The following is a 21,675-nucleotide window of genomic DNA, read 5'->3' as shown; positions in this document are numbered from 1 at the left end:
TACAACCACAATAAAACCTAGCAGCAGTACAGGAGTTTAAAATACAGATTTAAAACAGCAAAGATAAAAATTTAGAAAGCTAAAATGCCAGGGAAAATAAAAAGGTCTTCACCTGGCGCCGAAAGGAGTACAATGTAGGCGCCAGGCGAACCTCACTAGGGAGCTCATTCCAGAGCCGGGGTGCCACAACAGAAAAAGCCCTCCTCCTAGTAGCCACCCGCCTCACTTCCTTTGGCAGGGGCTCACGGAGAAGGGCTGCTGCTGATGATCTTAAGGTCCGGGCAGGCACATATGGGAGGAGGCGATCCTTCAGGTAACCTGGCCCCAAGCCGTTAAGGGCTTTGAATGTTAGCACCAGCACTTTGAATCGGGCCCGGAAATGGACTGGCAGCCAGTGCAGCTGGAAAAGTACTGGCGTAATATGAGCTCGCAGGCCAGTCCCTGTTAACAATCTTGCTGCCCTATTTTGGACCAGCTGAAGTTTCTGGACCGTTTTCAAAGGCAGCCCCACGTATAACGCATTGCAGTAATCCAGACGAGAAGTTATCAGAGCATGGATAACTGTAGCAAGGCTTTCTCTGTCCAGATAAGGGTGTAGTTGGTATACCAGCCTAAGCTGATAAAAAGTGCTCTGTGCCACTGAGTTCACCTGTGCCTCAAGTGACAGTTCTGGATCCAAGAGCACCCCCAAACTACGAACCTGATCCTTTAGGGGGAGTGCAACCCCCTCCAGAACAGGTTGAATATCACCTAGCTGGGCAGACGAACCACCCACTAACAGTACCTCCGTCTTGTCTGGATTGAGTTTCAGTTTATTAGCCCTCATCCAGTCCATTATTTTAGTTTTATCATAATCAGTGGAAAGCTGTTGGTTCTGACAGTATAGACTAAACTGCCTTAACAATATGTGTATATGAAATTAGTATATCATCATCTGCATGAAGAAGGACTGAAATCTTATTATTATTGGCTTAATTGGGAAATAACTATTGCTTTTAAGGAACTCCACTATGTCATTTAAAAATAAGTGAAAAAGAAGAGGAGCAAGTAAACATTCTTGTTCCACGCAGTTTGTATCTGACCCCGGGTTAGATAGTTGTTCATTCTATCCTACTCTTAATTCTTAAAGATGTCTCAGAGTATAAACTTATAATACAAGTTAGTAGCTGCGTATCAGTACCCAGGGCTTGTAATTTATTCCAGAAATGTTGCCAAGGAATAGAATCAAAGCAGCCATGATAAAAGAAGTAAAAAAATTAAACCAACAAGATGTTTACAAAGGAACTCCTGGAATAGAAGCTACAAATCCTTCTTTCCTTTTTCAAGAAATGGCTCAATAATCCTGCTTGTCACCATATTATAGTGTCAATGTGGCCAAATAAATCCCTCTTTCCAGTGAACGAGTAAGACTGAGATACTCCCTAATTAGTGAGTGATCTAGGAAAGCAGATCACTAGGAAAGCAAAAATCCAGAGAATGAGGAGAGGGTAGTTGGAGCTGCTCAAAACAGAATGACAGGGTGAACAGGGAAAACAAGCACAGAGTTGAAATGCTTTCCCATCTGAGGCAAGGGCAAAATCACATCCCTAAAGAGGACTCGGCCTTCTGTGAAAAACAAAGGTTTTAATTAAGAACTACAATGTCATGTGACCTGACATAATCCTCTTAGCGCTGCTGTTACATTCTGCTCTCCAAATGTATCAGTGTAGCTGGTAGCTTTTTAGCACCAGTCTCCCTAGAATACTTCTCAGTGGGTGTGTTTAAGTTTATGCTATCAGTTTGCCTGTTGAAAGTTTGAGTGAAGGACAATCCTTTTGGCTAATTCTGCAGCACAATTGATTCTGGATATTCCACTAAATGGAATTCTTTGAGACTTAAATATCTGTCACTGCAATAATGTTTTATGCTGTAAAGTTAGCTGTAGTCAGAGTGATACAATGGATCACAACGTGTATGATGGTCAGTTACCTTTTGTATGTTATCCATGGTTGGGAAGGAGTCTAAAAGGGACTCTGACCTATGGTATATGGTCAGATAAAGAACACTGGGGTGCTGTTTTCTCCTTGCGGCTTTAGCTAATGAGGGCCAGATTCACAAATGAATTGGATCCACTCAAATTGAGGCAGGCTGTCTTACTTCCAGCAGGGAGGTTTTAAAACCTGTTGTGTGACTGTCCATTCTGATAGATGCATTCAGATTTTCTGGAAGCAGCACATACATGCTCAAAAATGGTGGGTCAGGGAAACTGACTTCAGAGCATCCTGTGTCAGAATCTGAGGCTAGGCTGGCTCTGTTCATGTGTTCAGAGTTGGCTGGCTGCTTTTGCTTCTGGTGTAGAACTTTCTATTGCCTCTGCCGTATCTCCTGTTTCTACAGCTCTAAAATGCTCTTGCACTCAGACACAATACGCCCCCTGTGCTCTTTCCTCCAAAGGAAACTGACCCTGCAAAGCTTTCCCACTGCTGCTCCAGTAAGATGGAGTGGAACAATTCTTTCAGCGTCATCTAAATTCACTCTTCTCTGAGTCTAATTTTTCATTTAGCTGTCAAGGCATACAGCTGGTATCGTGTTTGTGGCATGTTTTAGTTTTTTCCATGCTTCTTGTATATTGTCCTTGTATCTGTCAGGATGAAGAGTGGTTTAAAAATACTTTTAATAAAAATAGAAGTGCATTTTTGGGTAAGAAAGTAACTTTTGCAGCGAGCTTTGTTAAATGTTACAGTAGGAATGGACAAGGCGCTTTTTTTCTTGTACCCTCATATCCTGAACTTTGGATATCTCCAGTGGAATGTTAATATTATTTACTTACCACTCATTTGGGAGCTATATTTTTTGCTAAAAGTATTTTTTGGTAAAAGTGATGAAAATAAATTGTAATTGGCTGAAACCAATGAGAGAAATAAAATAAACAGCTGAATTTTTTTTAACTCATCTATAGGGCAATAAATTCCAGCGCAAATATATTACAGAATAAACATGAAGAAAGGCAGTGGCTTGGCATCTACCATAGTAATGAAAATGAACCACTAATTATAAGTAATACACAAAAACTAGCAAAGGACCCTGAGGTTCCTGTTCAGGATCTGGCCTTGAGGGCTGATCAAGTATTAGAGAAAGAGTGTGCTACCTTCATGGGGCAGTGATATTTTCCAAATTCAGGCTCTGATCAGATGTAACATTAAACTGTGCCAGGGGAAGAGATTGGAAGCATCCACTTTCTGATTTAAACTAAGTGCAGTCTGTGACATCTGAACTAGGCCAAATAAGGTATGGTTTGTTTTTAAACTATGGCTTATTTAAACAAGCCAGGATCAAATCATGGTTGCTCAGTTTGGACCTAAGTTGGTGAATTATTGGAAATTCTGGTGGTTTGAGATAGCTACGTTCGTTCCTTGCAAAGTTTAGATAACAATGATCAGGCCAGAAGACAGATGTGTAGGGTGAACATTGTATACATTTCAGTTGTCCCTGTTTTCTGGCACCTTTCCCTAGGGAATCATTGGCCCTGTCTTGTTCTATGAGTGCCGTTGGGGATGTCTTTTTTTTTTAAATAGCTCTTCTCCCATACATCTTGAATGTGGCGGTGGTGTGTGTATGTGTGGGATACATCCCAACTCTGTATGTCTGTCTACATGCCTGTGGGTAGCAAATGCCAGGGCTCTGCTTCTCTTCCATATATTCACCTAAAACAGCCTACGCAGACCATAAATTTTGAGTTTTGAGTTTGAGCTATTCTGTAATAAGTACCGCCAGATCCATTGTGAGCCTAAACATTGTTAATGTTTAAGTACAGAAGCAATATGTGTGTGTTCTTGTATTGGTAGAAGACGATCAACAAAAATCCAGTGTTTCATTTTTTTAAAAAAGAAAGTTTTGTAGTCTGTTTCCTAACATGTTTCAGAAGTTTGAGCAGGATGGCTTATTGCAGAGTAAAATGAACAGCCGGTGCAGTTTTGCTCATCAGCGAGTAACAGTGGAAGGACACTGACTGCTGATGTGGGGATAAGGAGGTGTTACAAGTACACAGGAGGAGTACCTTTATTTTCATCTGTGAAATGTTTGGCAGTAAAGTAGTCACTGTTGCCATCAGGGCAAGACCCCACCCAACAGAATGAGCACAAGGGCTCCCAAGTACACAAGGGATTACCACATTTATATGGCAATGTGTACTACTTCAAAAGAGCGCCAACCCCACTCTGTAAACCATTATGTCCAGAGTCTAGAATGGGGTAGGGAAATTTTTGAAACCCAAGGGCCAAATTGGTTCTGGACAAGCATGTTGGGAGCCGCCCCACAGCTGCCATATGGCCCCAACATGATTGCTCAGACCCACGTTCACTCACTCACTCTCAGATATTCTCTCTCTCGTCTATCTATAATTATAGGAAAAGCAACTAATGCACACACAAGCACACACACACTCATTCACTTACCAATGGAAGCTCTTTTAAAACCTAAATGCAATGGAAAGCGGCAATTTGGTGATGGGGTGCGGGGAGGTATGATGAAGTGACCTGAGTTATTCTTCTTCAGGGTCAGGTTGTCTACAGCCATGTAGGCCTCACTGAGAGTGCAAATTTGTGTCTGGGTTGTACCACTTCAGACTACAGGCAAGGAATCACATGACTGAATGCTACTCCACACAAAACTATTCCCTCCACATATAAATCTAGGTCCCTGAAATGTAGGGCTGTCCACCGCTTCATTCCAAAGTCTGAATAACAAGTTGAAGCAGGCGGTTTTGGAGGTGCCTCCATGTGGTATGAGGCGGATTAGAATAGCAACGAAACACCTCGGAGTGAAGCAACTTGTATCCGAAGCGCCTCATCCGACTCGTTTTGAGCAACCCAGACAGCCTGGCGCCAAAAGTATCAACTTCAGAAAGTTCACCAAAGGGTTGAGGAGGAGGAGGACAAGGGAGGGAGGGAGCTTTGGCAAATGGAAACTGTAGTTGTCAAATCAGGGCTGAACGTAACCTAACAGTCTCCAATCAGAGACTGGTGGAGGAGGGGGGAAGATTGAATAACTGGAGAAAAACGGCTGTGTTTCAGAGACAGAGATCATTCTGGTGGTATTACTTAGGGATATGAGAAGTGAGAAAGCCCCCCCCCCTTGCTCCGCTTGCCGGTTCCTCCACCTCTGCCGCGATCACCGTGTTCTTAAAAAAGCATGGAGATTAGAAGTCTATGTCCACATAGACTTATAAGCAAAAAAGCACTGTGAATCTTCCAGGGAGGAAGAGAAGGTGAGGTGCCCGTCCCCGCTGCTTGCTAGCTGTCTCCTCCTTGTGAGCAGGAGATGGCTAGCAGTCCTTGGGGTGTTTCCACAGCGCCCCTTCATTATAGAGATCCTGAGGGTTAAAATGCGGGCTGGTTTCCATCTTTGTGTTGGAAGAAAGTAAAACAAGGATCCATGAAATCAAAAGGGATCCTCATGATTTCATATGGTTTTTAAAGGGGAGACTCCCCAAACCACCATCCAGTCACAGAGCACATCTGCCTCCATGGACTGAAGCAGAAAAATTAGGGATCCGCCACTCATGGGCGCAGCCATGGCACAAAAGCAGGGATCCGAGGCAGGGATCCTCTTGATTTCATATGATTTTTCACACCATTTGAGGTGAAGCAGAAGATCTGGGATCTGCTCGGGGATTTTTAGTGTGCATACTTGGACAAAGATGAGTTCTGTGATTTGATGGGGGGGCGGTTTGGGCAGGGGGGACCCAATGTAAAAATTCAGATGATCCATATTGAATTGGGTGTCTTATCCATGGCTTTATAACATGATGGTGCTATGAAGCCGCCAAATCTATGTTTTTTTGTCACTCAATCTGTGGGCATAGATGTGCTCTGTGATATGTTGGTGTTTGGGGGTATCTTTCTTGTAATAATCATGAGGATCGCTAAGGATCCCTGCCTTGAATCCAGGTTGTTTCACCATGGCTGCACCCACAAGTGGCAGATCCATGATTTTTCTGCTTCAGTCCATGGAGGCAGATGTGCTCTGTGATTAGATAGTGGTTTTGTGGGTCTCCCCTTTAAAAATCATATGAAATCAGGAGGATCCCTTTTTGGCTATGTAAATCTTTATGTAGCCTATCATGGTCAGGGATGGGTTTTTAAAAAAACAAAACGCGTACGCAAATGGCGGTGGCTACGGCTGCCGCCATTTGCGTTCCTTCTTTTTACTGTCTTAATCTACGTAAATATTTATGTAGACTATGACGGCAAAAATCGGGGGGAACGCAAATAGCATAGCGGGCGCTATTTGCGTCCCCTTTTGATTTGCCGTTTTAGCCTACGTAAAGATTTACGTAGGCTAAAATGGTGAATGAAAAAGGGATGCAAATAGCGCCCGCTACGCTATTTGCATTCCCCTTGATTTTCGCCGTCATAGTCTACGTAAATATTTACGTAGATTAAGGCGGCCAAAAAGAAGGAACGCAAATGGCGGCGGCCGTAGCCGCCGCCATTTGCGTACACAGTTTTTTGTTTGTTTGTTTTTTTTACCCAGAGCCCTCCGCGGCTGGAAATCCGGCTGCGGACGGCTCTGGCCTGGCCGGGCCGGGCCTGGCCGGCTGCTCTGCGGAGCTGCCGTGGAGCACAGCTGGCCGTTTGAGGACTCCGGGGGGAGGAATGGAGCACCTCCCCCCCCGGCCAGGATTCCGGGGGGAGGGACGGAACGCCTCCCCCCCCACCATCAACATAATCCGCAAAAGGTAAGTCACTTTTGTACATCCCTATTTAGTGGTGCGGAGAACCTGCTTGTGGAGCCCTGCATGGACCACATTGCAGCAAAGCTGATTCCTTTTAAATTAAAATCCAGTGCTCCTCCATTAGCTTCTCTGTCCGTGTTATGGAAACACGGCCATAGACAGCCGAGTAGGCGGGGGGTGGCGGCGGCGACATGGCACTGAGAGGTATAGCTTTTTGCTTTGAGAGTTTCTATGGAAAAACTCAAAGTTCAGCTGCACCTTGCACAAAGAGTGTTGGGCCAAAGTGTCTGAAATCTGGCAGGTGGGATCCCCTCCATGTCACCAGAAAGGTCCCCAAGTTTCACATATTTATCATAAAAACCAAAAATGTTATGGCCATTTGTGTTTTCCCATGCAAGTCAATGGGAAAACAACCAAACCAAGTGGTCCGGATATCCGAATCTCACTTTGGATCCGGAACTGAGTTGAAGCAGAGGGGGTCCGAATCGAAGCGGGGCTGATTAGGAGGGTCCAAAGCAGCGTCAGAGGTGGATCAGGGGGCCCATGCACAGCCCTACTGAAATGCTCATTTTTGTATGTATAGAAGTGGGTGTGTCTTTAAGACAGTATTCTGTCATGTAAGCCCCTACCTGTAGTCTGAAGGAATATAACTTAGAGCGGAGGTAGGCAATGTGGTGCTTTCCAGACATTTTGGATTACAATTCCCATCAACCCCAGCCAGCATGGCCAATAGTAAGGAAGTATTGGAGTTGTAGTCCAAACATTTGGAAGGGATGTAATTGCCTACTGCTGGCCTGAAGTACATTAGTGAAAACGAGGCCTGAGTTAAAGCTATTATTCTTTACGTCCTTTGGTTTGATAGAAAGGGATGGGGTTCAACAACATATGTGTATAACCGCTAGACTAGGGTACTCCTAAACATTTAGGAAGCTTTCTTTATCTACAAATGTATTTCTGTTTATAGTACATGGATTTTCTGTGCCAAAGATTTGGGGTGTAGAAGTTTGTGTATAATTGTAATAGAATCATAGAATAGTAGGGTTGGAAGGGGCCTACAAGACCATCGACTCCAACCCCCTGCTCAATGCAGGAATCCAAGTCAGAGCATCCCTGACAGATGGCTGTCCAGCCTCGTCTTGAATGCCTCCAGTGTGGGATTGCCCACCACCTCCCTAGGTCATTGGTTCCATTGTTGTATTGCTTGAACAGTCAGGAAGTTTCTCTTGATGTTCAGCTAGAATCTGGCTTCCTGTAACTTGAGCCATTAGTCCATGTCCTGCCCTCTGGGATGATCCAGAAGAGATCCCGGCCTTCCTCTCTGTGACTGTAATAGGTGCTTTGAATGTAGGTATCCTTTAATTTGCCACTGTGTTCGATGTTCCAAGACTTACGAAGTGAAAGGGAATTCTGTCCCCACAGTTTTCATTTCTAGGTTTGCATCTCAGCTTGGCTCCTGTTATAAGTAGCCCCATATTCCTGTGCAATCTTTAATCTGTTTCCACCCGGTTTGGTTTACTGTATCCTTTATATAGTTTATTATCTGCAGAACAAACTAATAGCAAGGAATTTGGCTTTCCTCATTTATGAATGTTGGGATTTTACTTGAAATGAACAACAGCCAACTGTTTAAAGTAATTTATTTTAAAAATCCAACTTTAAAATGTATTACAAATTAGACTGATTTCTACAGCAATTTTTGGTGTGCAAAGTGCTTTATATAATTGGTTGATTATAATGGCTAAAACCATGCAAAGACTTTAGTTTTATATACTCATGTAGGTTGGCCACATCTTAAGCAAAAGTGGAGGGCTTCTTTCACACACAGTATGGAGTGTGTACCAACCAATCACAGCAAAAAGGAAAGAACATCCAGAGCACAAAGTAACTTGGCCCATGTTCTTTGAAAGAAGTAGAAAACTGGTGCCCTAAGTACTGAGGGAATTGTATCGGATGCTAGCAGAAAATTTCACAGGAGAATACTACCAGATAAATTCCACGGAATAATGAAGCTGCTCTGATGGGATGTTAGTCCTGCAGCACAAAGGAAACCAACCTTCTAATGTGAGAGGAATGGAATGTTTTGAGAACACTTATGTGCAGTCTCTTGGCATGATGTTTATTTAAGCCTTGTGTTAATTTGGCTTTCACTTAACAGGAAGCCCTCTCCCTTGTGCTTGGCCTTTAAATCTTAGCTGGGCTAATTGAGCTTGTAGGAACTGGAATAATATATCTTGGAATAGTTGAATGCTTGGTGTTGAGGTTCTCCTTGTGAACACAGCATCTTATGAACTGAGCTGGAAGGAGCATCATTAGTCATCTGTTCAAGCTTCTGACTTAAGGCATATATTCTATATGTTCTGTTTAAGCCTTCTCTTGGAAACTATGGAAGGAGTTTCCAAAACCTCACTGGGTATCTTCCTTTATTGATGAACTTATACAATCTCTTGCTTGATCCTGATGTGACTAACAGTCAGCTTCTACCTTCTTTCTAAAATGTTTATCCAGTATGGGAGAACCACCAGCAAGCCTCTTCCTAATTTTCTTTTCTCCATTTTTCTACGTATGGCTGACCTTCTAGACCAGAGTTTCTCAAACATGTGTCCTAATGAAAAGAGCTGTCCAGGCTTTTCTAAGGCATTGCTTTCATATTTGTGATGTGATATCAGGCATCTGCAAAGGTGGTCACTAGTGGTGACCATATATTCAAGGGAGCTGCCTTATTCCAGATCAAACTATTGGCTGTTCAGTTCAGTATTGCCTACTGTGAGTGTAGGGATGTACAAAAGTCACTTACCTTTTCTCAGGAGGAATAATCAAGGGGATGCTGCTCTTAGTTATTCAGAGATTGCAGCAGGACTTAGAGGAGGAGGTAGTAATTAGACTGTTCGATCATAGAATCATAGAATCATAGAATAGTAGGGTTGGAAGGGGCCTACAAGGCCATCGAGTCCAACCCCCTCCTCAATGCTCAAGTCAAAGCATTTCTGACAGATGGCTGTCCAGCCTCATCTTGGATGCCTCCAGTGTGGGAGAGCCCACCACCTCCCTAGGGAATTGGCTCCATTGTCGTATTGCTCTAACAGTCAGGACATTTTTCCTGATGTTCAGCCGGAATCTGGCTTCCTGCAACTTGAGCCCATTATTTCGTGTCCTTCATTCTGGGATGATCGAGAAGAGATCCTGGCTTCCATTCATTAATGCTCCATTTGAAGAATTGTGCGTTGGTGAACTTCAAAACTTTCCCACCCACACTCTTACTTGCCTTCCAAGTTTGGCATCAGCTTTTTCTGTTACAATAAATGTGCCAAAGAATTAGTAGACGGATGGCCTACTTACCACCTATCCAAACCTAATAATATTGACGTTTCTTTGGGCATCATTTTTTTCCAAGACTATTTGATGCTTGCTAAAGCCTTATTGTTGGTTTGTTGCCAAGATCATACTTAAACCCTACAGTAGTTTTTTTCTGCCTGAACAGGAACTGTGTTAGGATGAAAGGAATATGGTAGGGTTTGCGTACCTGAGAACTTATACTGGCATATGTGGATAGTCTCTTTCCCTCTACTTAAGAGCACAGTCCCATGAGATTGCCAGTGGTGTAGTGGTAAATTTTGAAGTGCAGGTGCTCATCAAGATAGTCCCCAGAGACATGCCCCAAAGGAGAGTCCAAAAGCACAGGCACTTGTGTTCAACCATATCAACAACCAGTTCTGGCATTTTGATCTCTACCAAGAGCAGATCGCTTGTAAAGCAAGTTGGTCTTAATTGCCCATGCAAGACCAAGCCACCCCGAAATACAACTGGGAACAATCTATTGTTGCTGGGATCATTCATGTCCCCCTGGCAACTATGAGGATTGTTGCTAAACTCAGAGGGAACCAGGAAACCAAAGGGCTGGCAAATGATGTCAATATCCCTGCTAATTAAAAAAGCGCTGGTGCTACATCCCTGCAAGCCCAGCGGAGACTGCTACTTTGTAGTCAGAAGGCTTCGATCCTCTGTTCTAAGCTCTGCCAGCAGGTGCTAGGCAGGGCTGGAGAAATGCTGGAGGTGTTTCCGGGCACAATCCTATGCATGTTGAGACAGAAAAAAGTCCTACAACTCCCAGCATGCCCCAGGCAGCCATGCTGGCTGAGGGATGCTGGGACTTCTAGGACTTTTTTTACTGTCTAAACATGCATGAGATTGCACCCTAAGAGTATTTTTAGCTAGATGGGTCTCTGAGCCTGTCTAGCTTGCTTACTTTCCTGGGGGTGGAGGTGGGAATGGAGAGGCTTTAGGCTCCTGTCAATACTGGCCTCTCCTGCCCGCCCCCCCAGTCCTTTTCCAAGATCTGCTAATCTCTCTAAAGGAGCCCTGGAGAAGACATGAGTAGTCTCCCTCTCGTGCTTCCACAGGTGGCATCTACATGTTAAGGTAGAGTTAAAGTTGCAATTGCTTTTGATTTCAAGATTTTGCAGCATCTGCTACATGCCCCATAGCACTGAATTTTAATTTTCATTCCTTTAAAGGTTCAATAGATCTTTCTGTGAAGGAAAAAGGAATTTGGTGTTATAAGAAGTAGTTGCATTGAACAGGTTGCAAGCTCATCATATGTGTAACCAGGGTGGATAAAAATCAATGAATTTTAAAACATACATACATACATATGGTTTTTCAATATTAAAATTGGATTTTAATTTAAAATTGATTTTTTTCTTTTAAAAATCATAAAGTACTAAATGTCTCATTTTAAAAAAATAGCGTAGTTACAATTCAATCAAGTCTTATCATAAACATGCTAAACCTTACAGTCTCATAAAAATGAAATAATGGCTTTGTCACACTCACAAATTTATTTTTGGTTTTCATCTCATGAAAATGTGTTCAGACTAACTAGCAGCTCCTGCTTCTTGAAAGTTCTTGGCTTTTGGTTTCTGTTTCCCTGACTAAAGTCACATGTGCAAAGATAGAGTGGAAAGGATTCTTGTTGTTCTGTGCTTATGTGGTGGAGCTGAGCCAAATGAGGGAGTGGAGTTAATTAAGACAGAAAGGCAATATAGCACCATGGATAAAGAAATTATGATTAAAAAAATAAGGAAAATTGGATTTTCAGAAATATAAATGGGATTTTGTTTTTTTGTCTTTTTTAAAAATGGAAATACTAAGTTTCTCTTAATAACTAGGTTAACATTAAATAATCTGAATATAAGCACATTAGCCATACAGTTACTCTCTAAACTGAATCAGCACCTCTCCCAGATACATTGAGTTAAAGGAGGCTTTTCTGTCCAAATGAAGAACCAGTCTGATCATTTCTCAAATACGAATATTTACACTTTACCGGAACATAGGCATTTCATTTTTGCCTGAAGAAAATAAACTGCTCTTGTCTGCCCAGTGACTATCAAACGTTGCTTCGACCTGTCAGTCTTGAGCATTTCATTTTAGTTTCCTACTCAGTTGTTATGAGGCCAAGGCTGGTCCAGGACAAGAGTGAAGGAGAAAGGAGCAGTACTGGAAAGGAAAAGAAGACAAAATTGTCCAGTGTGCATCTGCCTATATTCTCAGACTTGGGTTCCAATCGTATAACAGTTAACTGCTCACTTGGAAATAAGCCCCATTGAACTCAATGAAACTTATTTCTGCGTAAGCATGTATAGGATTGTGCTATTAACCTCAAAGTGTCATGTGTGATGGTCATAAGAAAGGCCCTTATGGGAGTATTTTAAAGATATCCCCTCCATAAAAAAGAGGAAAGCATGCCAAATACATACCGTGAGACAAAGAGATGCAAAGCCTGCTTGTAAGAATGAAACTATGTAAATAAATACTCTAAGTTGTAAATTAATTTGCATCTTTGTTCAGGAAATATATGAAAGAGTGTCATTGGGAAACTTTAAATCAGTGATTTAAATCACCTTCATTTAAATAAATCCACCCTGTGTGTAGCTATATAATTGTGTGTAAAATATTCTTTGCATATTTATGACTGGACACCTGAGGCATGGTAATTAAACAATATCGCATGATATGCGTCGTACATTTTTTCCCTTTTGTATTCTGAATTATTTATGGCCGGTGTCCAACTGCTGTGATTGAGATGTGTCACTGGTTGTGTATTTATTGTTCAGGGGGAGAGTTAAGCACACTCTGAAGTGATTTCAGGTTTTTAGAGCTAATCCTTCTATTAAGCTGTTGGATTTCATAATGCTTTTGCCATAATACCTGCGGCGTTAAAGACTAGGGATCACTTCATAGGTTACTCTTTTTAGAAATGGAGCTTAACCTCTGTGTTGTGGGGGATGGGGTACGGGTGGAAACCAAGGACACATTCCTACCAAAGTCATGTATCACTAAGTTCAACGGGAAAAAGTAAATGACATGCTTAATTCCCCCTTGAAATCAGTGGGACTGGAGCACTGAACTAAGACTAGATCCATGCCCCAAGTGTCTCATGCTCGTGTGTGTACTTTCATTAGGAAACTGCCTTAATAGTTTCCCGATTTATCTGTTCGTTGCATACAAGCATGAGTAGCACTTCTACTGCAATGTGCACTGAAGTAAGTTCTAACACAGTGCTGATTCTGGATACCAGCTGAGCAGGTCTGGTCAGTGAGTGGATAGGAAACCGTCCGAGAACCTTATCTATGCCATCTTGAGTTTTGGGAGATAACTGTAATAATTGCGTGTGAAATTCCTTTTATGGTTGTAACTACTGGGTGTGTTGGTTCCATGTTACATGCTATCTGATGGGATGAAGGCAGCTGGTAAAAAACTAGTATTTCCATTTATATTTTTCACCTTATTATGAGTTTACAAGCTGTTTCTATTTGCTCAAATGAACTTGTTTTAAAGGGTCTGGCTTTTTTGTAAGTGTAAAATTAAGATGTTAAAGGAGCGTCCTATAAACCTAAATATTTGTTCTGAAGATCTCTCTTATTTGACTGCTATGGTGAACTGGGCATCCCAGTTCTGTGAACCCTGCTTCAGTATGTTTTTACACCATTAGCAGAATTGCCATTGCTACTCCACACTCCAGGGGATATAGTACTTTTGGGGTGCGTGTGTGTGTGTATATAAATCTGCCCAGCTGAGAATACCACGTCATGCATCTGACTGAGCTCTCGTCCAGGTTATGCCACAATATTTACCTTTAGATTTCACATGTGTTTTTTCACCTGTTCTCTCTCCCTCTGGCGTGCATCTCTGTGGACTCCTAAGTTTAAGAAAAGCAAGGACTCTGGAGTAAGGAAAGCTCAGGCATATGTAAGGCACTTTGGAAGGAGGAGTTCAGCCCTAGTTCGGACTTGCAGTGCAGAATCATGTTTCAGTTTTCTTGCAAGAGTACACAAGTTTTAAAAATGCTTCTGCGTGGTTTGTAGCGCTATATCGAAAATAGCACCAGATAGCTAAAGTGAAACGAACTGTATCCAAGAGGTATATGGCACGAGATATGTATTCAATTTTTATTCTTTATGATTTGATGTATTGCAAAGTCAATCTCCCGAACAGTGTAAAAAAAAAAAAAAAAGTGTATGTAAAGCTACCACTTGTGAAATTGTGGGGAAAGCTCTCCTAGTGAGCAGAGGCCTTCACAAAATGGGTTCTTATCTCTGCTGTAGACCAGCTGTTAGCTTTGCCTTTGCCTGTAGTTTTGTCCCAGATAAGGGCAATGTGGCATTTTAGGACTCTACCCAAGAGTATTGGCTTTCAGACTTTTTTTTTTCTGTCTTCAACATTCAATTATAAATATTTAGTACAAGTCTTGACTCTTCTGTTTGAGATTTTTAATAGATGTGTGCTTTCTTGAGGTGTCTTTTTTGTACATGTCTTTTCTTCACGGTGCCAATATTATGCCACTATACGCTTTCCATACTCAAGGAGACTTTGAAGGGGACCCTTCCAGTGTAACAATTTTGAGAGGGGTAGCCATGCTAGTTTCTTGCGGAATAAAAACAACAAAGAGGCTTGTTTCACCTTAAAGACTAACACATTTATTATGGCATAAAGTTTCATGGATTCTAGAGTCCACTTCATTAGATTCATGAAAGCTTATGACCTAAAAAATGTGTTCATCTTTAAGGTGCTGCAAGATTCTCATTGTAGATTTAGGTGAATGAATGCTGACAGGACTGTAGCCAGAACAGAACCACTGAGAAACAAGAAGGAAGCATTGGCATACTTGGGGGATCCTGAGGTTGGTAATAGTGCCAAAAAAAACCAACTTTAAAAAAAGAAATAGGGGCCAACCCCCCCAGCCCAATGAGGACTGAGCATGCCCAGTAGTCACAGTATGTTGACTATTGGTTAGAAGCGAAAAATGGAAAACTGTGGGGAAAGGGGAGGTAATGGATGAATCTATTAAGAGGCAAGAATACACTGTAACATTTTGTTGCAGGTCCCACTCGTTCTAATACTGAACTTGATAAACAGATGCCTATTAGTTTGGCAGGACAATGGGGCAACCCATACAGAAGACTGGTGTTTCTGGAGACTTGGAAGACTCCCCCACGATGCAGAAAAGCCTTCGCCAACCTCACGCCCTCCAGGTGGCCATACTGGCTGAGAATTATGGGCATTGCAGTCCAACACATCTGGACAGTGCCAAGTTGGGGAAGGCTGATGTAAAAAAGCTATGGTTAGTACATGAAAAGGAGAGGACTCCTTCCCCAGAGGACTAAAGAACTACCCAAAAAGGATTGAGCATGCTCAGGAGCCCCCAGAAGCCCCAGAGTAGGGGGATTCACATGGAAATGAAGACGGAGGTGATAGTGTATGTGTATGTATATGTATATTTAAATGGAAAGAGACAATTTCTCAGATCCAGAAGGGTGACATTTGTGGGAAGGGGATGGTGAGAAGAGAAGGAGAGAAAAGGTCATGAAGAGCCTTCTAATAAATAAGGGCAAAGAAGTTTAAGCCAGATGACATGTAAATCAGGAAGCTGGTGAAGAGTGGCTGAATATGATGTTTTAAAATGCAGCTGGAAAGATGGAGAATTCGTCAACAGACCCCTGAATGGAAATAAGTGGATCAAGTTGGAGGTGAGGAAAGTCAATGAGAAGACTGCTGCAGCAGCGTGTGCCAATGACATTGCAGTGGGGACAATTGGAAAGAAACGGATTTTGGCAAATTTTTGGAGGAAAAAACAGGTGTTGGCAGATAACTCAATGTAAGAAGTAAGGGGGTGTTGGGGATGAAGCACAGAGAGTAGGGCTATATTAATTCTAATTTTATTCAGTGGCAGTTAAGAAGGAAGGGCAGGGACCCTTCTTTCAAGGAGGTCAGAATGGCCTAGTCGTTTCTTCCCTCTTTCCCCATTTTATCCTCAGCAGCAGTCCTGTGAGGTAGGTTAGAGAGTGCGCTGCCCAAAGCCATTCCATGAGCTTCCTGGTTGATTAGGGAGTAGAGCAGGAGTGGGCAACCTGTGGCCATCCAGATGTTTTGGCCTACAAGTTCCACCAGCCTTAGTCGGCATAACCAATGGAGAGGGATGGTGGGAGTTGTAGACCAAAATATATTGAGGGCCAGAAGTTGCCCACTCCTGGAGTAGAGCGTTATGGAGATGGAGGAAAGCTCAGTAGGGAAGATGAGATGATCCATTTTTTAAAAAACCTATTCAGCTTAAGTTTGGGACAAAGGGGAGACTGGTCCAGGTTGAAATGTCTGGAAGGAATTTTGCAATTCAGGCTTGGCATAAGGGCAAGGATGGACAAATGTGAAGTAAAATATGGAATAAAATTTTCGTGTACTTGTGGGGTTCTTATTACTCTGGCTCAGTTCTCTGCAAGGAGGTTGGAGATCTACAGCTGAGGTAAACTGATGGAAAAAATAAACAGCTTTGATTAATTTCATTCTCAAGGTTCGCATGACGAAGTGTTAGTGGATCTCAGTCAAGATGCAGAAATCAGCAAGAGGAGACGTTCAGTCCCTCTGGAGTCCTCAACTGTCAGTTTCTGATCTTAGGGTTACTGAATGCAGTTGCAACATGACACTTCCTTAACCATTTTTAATGTTTCTTGGGGTCTTGAATAAGAATGCTGGGTGGTTCTTACTGTACCAACAGAAAATTGTTTCCCATGCAGTTACCATCTGTCTGCCACATGCATATGATGGAGTCGGGTGTGTTGACTGACTACAAAAGCACATGCCACAGTAAACAGGTTTGTCTACGGTAGCAGCCTGTGTTAAGTTATGTGGCTGCCATGTTAAGCAAGCCATGCATTTAGAGAGTGGCCAAATACACATCCTTGGCAGTCAGAAAATGCCAAGATGTGTTCACATTTTTTTTATGGTTTTAATGTTACAGTTACGCGTGCTTTTTGCTCCCTTCAATATCCACACAAATTTTGAAGACATTTCAGGAACCTACACCTGCAAATTGCATAGTGTGTGTGTGTGTAATACAACTTTTCATATTAATAATTTAATCTATTAATTTCTCAAAAGTATAAGCCTGCTAAAACAGTTTAGCCACTGTAGACCAGTGTTTTTATAACATTCCTTATTCTTTTAAATGACTACTCCACTTTATAGTTTGCCTTGTGATTTTATTGTGCCCTCTAGTGGGGAAATTACATAGACTGGCACCCTTTGAAATTCAAAGGGGTTGTTGCACAAGTGACTGAGAGAGGAATTGCCTATGTGTCTTAAAGAGAGTATCTTAGGGTCATGCAGGGTTGCTGAATAAAGTACCATTCCGTAACTTTGTTAAATTTGGGCAAAAGACCACCAATTGCTGAAGACCTTCTGTAGATCAAAAAGAGGTGAGTTAAGATGTTCAGGAGTAAAGATGGTGGATCTCTTTCTTCCTTTGCAGGAATGGCAAAAACTAAACTATGACATATATACCCTACGTCAAATGCGAAGGGAAGTGAGAAACAGATGGAAACACATTTTGGAAGATTTGGGTAAGTGTTTGAAGTTGTATTTTTCCTTTCTATTCACATTGAGTCAAATCATAAAGAAATCACTAGATTACCATGGAAGGAGTCTTCTTATAAAGGCTATCTGCAATGTGGGAGTAAAGCTGCCTTCTCCAACCTGGTGCTCTCCTAATGTTTTGGACTTCAATTCTCATCAGTCCTAGGTAGCATGGCCAGTGATCAGGCATGCTGGGAGTTGTAGTCCAAAACATCTGGAGGGGGCCAGGTTGTGGGAAAGCTGGAAGAAAGTGTGTACATTTTGGGCTACCCTTTTTTTGTCCAGATTACTTATTGGTACAAGAGAGTGATAGATGCCGGGGTGTAGCAGAGTCATTGTGTTTGAGAGCAGAGGACACAGTGTTTCAGCTTGCAGGGGCTATGTGGCTAGTTGAGAAGGTCTTGTGTACTCTACCGAGTAGGTGAGAAGATTCAGGGGAACATCTCAGTGATCAATAAAATCAGTGTCTTCACTGGTGTCCTCTTCATCACAAAGTGTTCCGATGCTCTGGTAAAAGCTGTTTCTATGCTTGACACAGAATTCATATGCTGTTGACCCAGCAAAGTTGAGGGTACCATTTCATATCTCAGGGTTGGGGTTCAGAGAGTTCAGAAGGAAGGCTAATATTCTTATTTAGGTTTAAAGGCCTGACATTAGATCCAAATCAAATTTCAAAAAAGAAAAACTGTATATTAAGAGCAATTGCCATAGTTATTTTAAAAAAGCAGTGTTTTGGCACCTTTACGACACTGCGGTAATTAGTTTATTATTACCACTGTATTATTTATTTATTTATTTATTTCATTTCTATACCGCTCAATAGCCGAAGCTCTCTGGGCGGTTCACAAAAATTAAAACCAAACAACACACAATAAAACAATTTAAAATATAGAGAACATTAAAACCACAATATAACAATACAAACACAATAAAACCTAGCAGCAGTACAGGAGTTTAAAATACAGATTTAAAACAGCAAAGATAAACATTTAGAAAGTTAAAATGCTAAAATGCCTGGGAAAATAAAAAGGTCTTCACCTGGCGCCGAAAGGAGTACAATGTAGGCGCCAGGCGAACCTCACTAGGGAGCTCATTCCAGAGCCGGGGTGCCACAACAGAAAAAGCCCTCCTCCTAGTAGCCACCCGCCTCACTTCCTTTGGCAGGGGCACACGGAGAAGGGCCGCTGATGATGATCTTAAGGTCCGGGCAGGCACATATGGGAGGAGGCGATCCTTCAGGTAACCTGGCCCCAAGCCATTAAGGGCTTTAAATGTTAACACCAGCACTTTGAATCGGGCCCGGAAATGGACTGGCAGCCAGTGCAGCTGGAAAAGTACTGGCGTAATATGAGCTCGCAGGCCAGTCCCTGTTAACAATCTTGCTGCCCTATTTTGGACCAGCTGAAGTTTCCGGACCATTTTCAAAGGCAGCCCCACGTATAACGCATTGCAGTAATCCAGACGAGAAGTTATCAGAGCATGGATAACTGTAGCAAGGCTTTCTCTGTCCAGATAAGGGCGTAGTTGGTATACCAGCCTAAGCTGATAAAAAGTGCTCCGTGCCACTGAATTCACCTGTGCCTCAAGTGACAGTTCTGGATCCAAGAGCACCCCCAAACTACGAACCTGATCCTTTAGGGGGAGTGCATCCCCCTCCAGAACAGGTTGAATATCACCTAGCCGGGCAGACGAACCACCCACTAACAGTACCTCCGTCTTGTCTGGATTGAGTTTCAGTTTATTAGCCCTCATCCAGTCCATTACCGTGCCCAGGCACTGGTTCAGAACAGCCACTGCCTCACCTGGTTTTGATGAGAAAGAGAGGTAGAGCTGGGTGTCATCCGCATATTGATGGCACCTCAGCCCACACCTCCGGATAACCTCCCCCAGCGGTTTCATGTAGATGTTAAACAGCATGGGGGATAAAATAGAGCCCTGTGGAACCCCATGGCACAATTGCCATGGCACAGAGCAATAATCCCCCAGCACCACCTTCTGGAATCGGCCATCCAAGTAGGAGCGGAACCACTGTAGTGCAGTGCCTCCAACTCCCAACCCAGACAACCTATCCAGAAGGATACCATAGTCGATGGTATCGAAAGCTGCTGAGAGGTCCAGGAGAATCAACAGGGTCGCACTCCCCCTGTCCCTCTCCCGGCAGAGGTCATCCCACAGGGCGACCAAGGCAGTTTCCGTTCCAAAACCAGGCCTGAAGCCCGATAGAAATGGATCTAGATAATCGGTTTCATTCAACAGTGCCTGGAGCTGTCCTACAACCACCCGCTCAAGCACCTTGCCCAGGAAGGGGATGTTGGCCACTGGCCTATAATTGTTAACATCCTCTGGGTCCAGGTTAGGCTTTTTCAGGAGTGGTCTAATTACTGCCTCTTTTAAAGCGGCAGGCACCACTCCCTCTCTCAAGGAGGAATTTACAACCTCCTGGACCCAGCCAGACAAGCCCTCCTTGTTTGATTTAATAAGCCATGAAGGGCAAGGGTCAAGCACACAAGTGGTCGATCGGACTTGGCCAAGCACCTTGTCTGCATCCTCAGGCCTCAGTAACTGAAACTCATCCAATAAAACTGGACCAGACGGTGCTCTGAACGCCTCTACCAATGGAACTGCATTAATGGTGGTGTCCAATTCATGACGAATCTGAGCGACTTTATCCTCAAAGTGCCGCGCAAACTTGTCACAGCGTGCTACCGAGGGTTCCACCGTCTCTCTCCCTGGCCCAGAATGTAACAGGCCACGAACCACTCGGAAAAGCTCCGCTGGACGACACTGAGAAGATGCAATGCTGGTGGAAAAGAACTGTCTCTTTGCCACCCTCACCGCCACAGAGTAGGCTCGATAGTGGGCTCTTACCTGTGTTCGGTCAGACTCAGCACGAGTTTTCCTCCACCTGCGTTCTAGCCGTCTCCCCTCTTGCTTCATTGCCCTCAGCTCAGGTGTATACCAAGGAGCTGGCCGGGCTCTGCTCAGAGGGAGAGGGCGCTTGGGCGCGATCGTGTCAGCCGCCCGAGTCATCTCTGCATTCCACAGAGCGACCTGGGCTTCAACAGGAGCACCAGCCATACCAGCAGGAAACACAGTGTACCTATCCTTTGTTGTAAGCAAAGAGACTTGTGTCTTCAGCATGCATGCCCAGTACACAAGTCCATTTAATATTTATAACTACAATAATTATTCAGTGTGTAGGACCAGTAAGTTGTCCAGAATTCTAACTGCTCCTGAGGGATAATTACATGTGGTTTGAAATTACTCCTGTCTCCTCCAAATGGCTTCCAGCAATGTCAATGAGCATTGGACTTCAAAATCCTCTTAAACCTATCTTTGTATGTTAACCAAAGAGTGAGACAATGCACTCTTTGCCCCCATTGCTCAATAATTTGCCCCATGTTTCAGTGAAGTTTTGCCTAGATTTGGGCTACTTTTGTTCCTTTTTCAGCAGTGGTTGCTGCAATTAACATTCTATAAGAGTACGGAGTGGAGTATTTGCTAAGATGGGGCTCAAAATCCTTCTGACTTAGGTTTTCAGAAGGAAGCAGATACCCTGTTATCAGTGACCAAACGAAGCATTGTTAGTGACTCTCAGAACATGAGCAAAGCCCGGGAGATCCTCTTGAAGCTGTCTGAGGAGACAACTATTTTCCCAACAAGCTGGGAGCTTTCAGAGAGGTACCTCTTTGTGGTGGTAAGTCTCTACTTCTCTCTTTCCATGATTGCTTTCACACATTCATTCATGAAACTGCCCTCAAAAGAGGCACCTAATGTCGAATTCCGTAATTTTAAAGAATACATCAAGGAGCAATGGCACTTGCGCAATAGGCCTATGATTGTTTAATCTCTGTTAAATTAGAAAAAAGGTGTAGCTTAGGCAGGCCTGTGCCTGCTTTATATGTTTATTGTCCAAATGCAGTATTGGGCATCCAGCAAATAACTTCTTTCTGCCAATGTCAACCTTCTTTTTAGAAATTAAGGTCTCTAGTCCTTATGGTTATAGAGAACACCCTAGAAATGTGTGAACAGTGCCTGGTTTAAAGGCTAAGAAA

At 43.1% G+C, this 21,675-nt stretch overlaps 1 protein-coding gene across 4 annotated transcripts in view; it reads left to right on the top strand.

Annotated features, from left to right (window-relative positions):
* Nucleotides 1-21,675, top strand: part of MREG (melanoregulin) — a 59,648-nt gene that overhangs the window by 35,157 nt on the left and 2,816 nt on the right. For all 4 annotated transcript variants that reach the window (XR_014785716.1, XM_084819529.1, XM_084819531.1 and 1 more), the window contains 2 exons: nucleotides 17,517-17,607; nucleotides 21,154-21,317. Coding sequence is in view for 3 of the 4 variants with exons in the window: in XM_084819529.1 (XP_084675655.1) it covers nucleotides 17,517-17,607; nucleotides 21,154-21,317 (255 nt within the window). In the remaining variant the exon portion in view is untranslated. The remainder of the gene's footprint in view (nucleotides 1-17,516; nucleotides 17,608-21,153; nucleotides 21,318-21,675) is intronic.

This window comes from Heloderma suspectum, chromosome 1, assembly GCF_057233095.1.
Source record: "Heloderma suspectum isolate Gila_16-S chromosome 1, 16-S_ref, whole genome shotgun sequence".
Lineage (NCBI taxonomy): Eukaryota > Metazoa > Chordata > Lepidosauria > Squamata > Helodermatidae > Heloderma > Heloderma suspectum.
The sequence above is the reverse complement of the archived record's forward strand: the minus strand, read 5'-3'. Positions and strand labels throughout refer to the sequence as shown.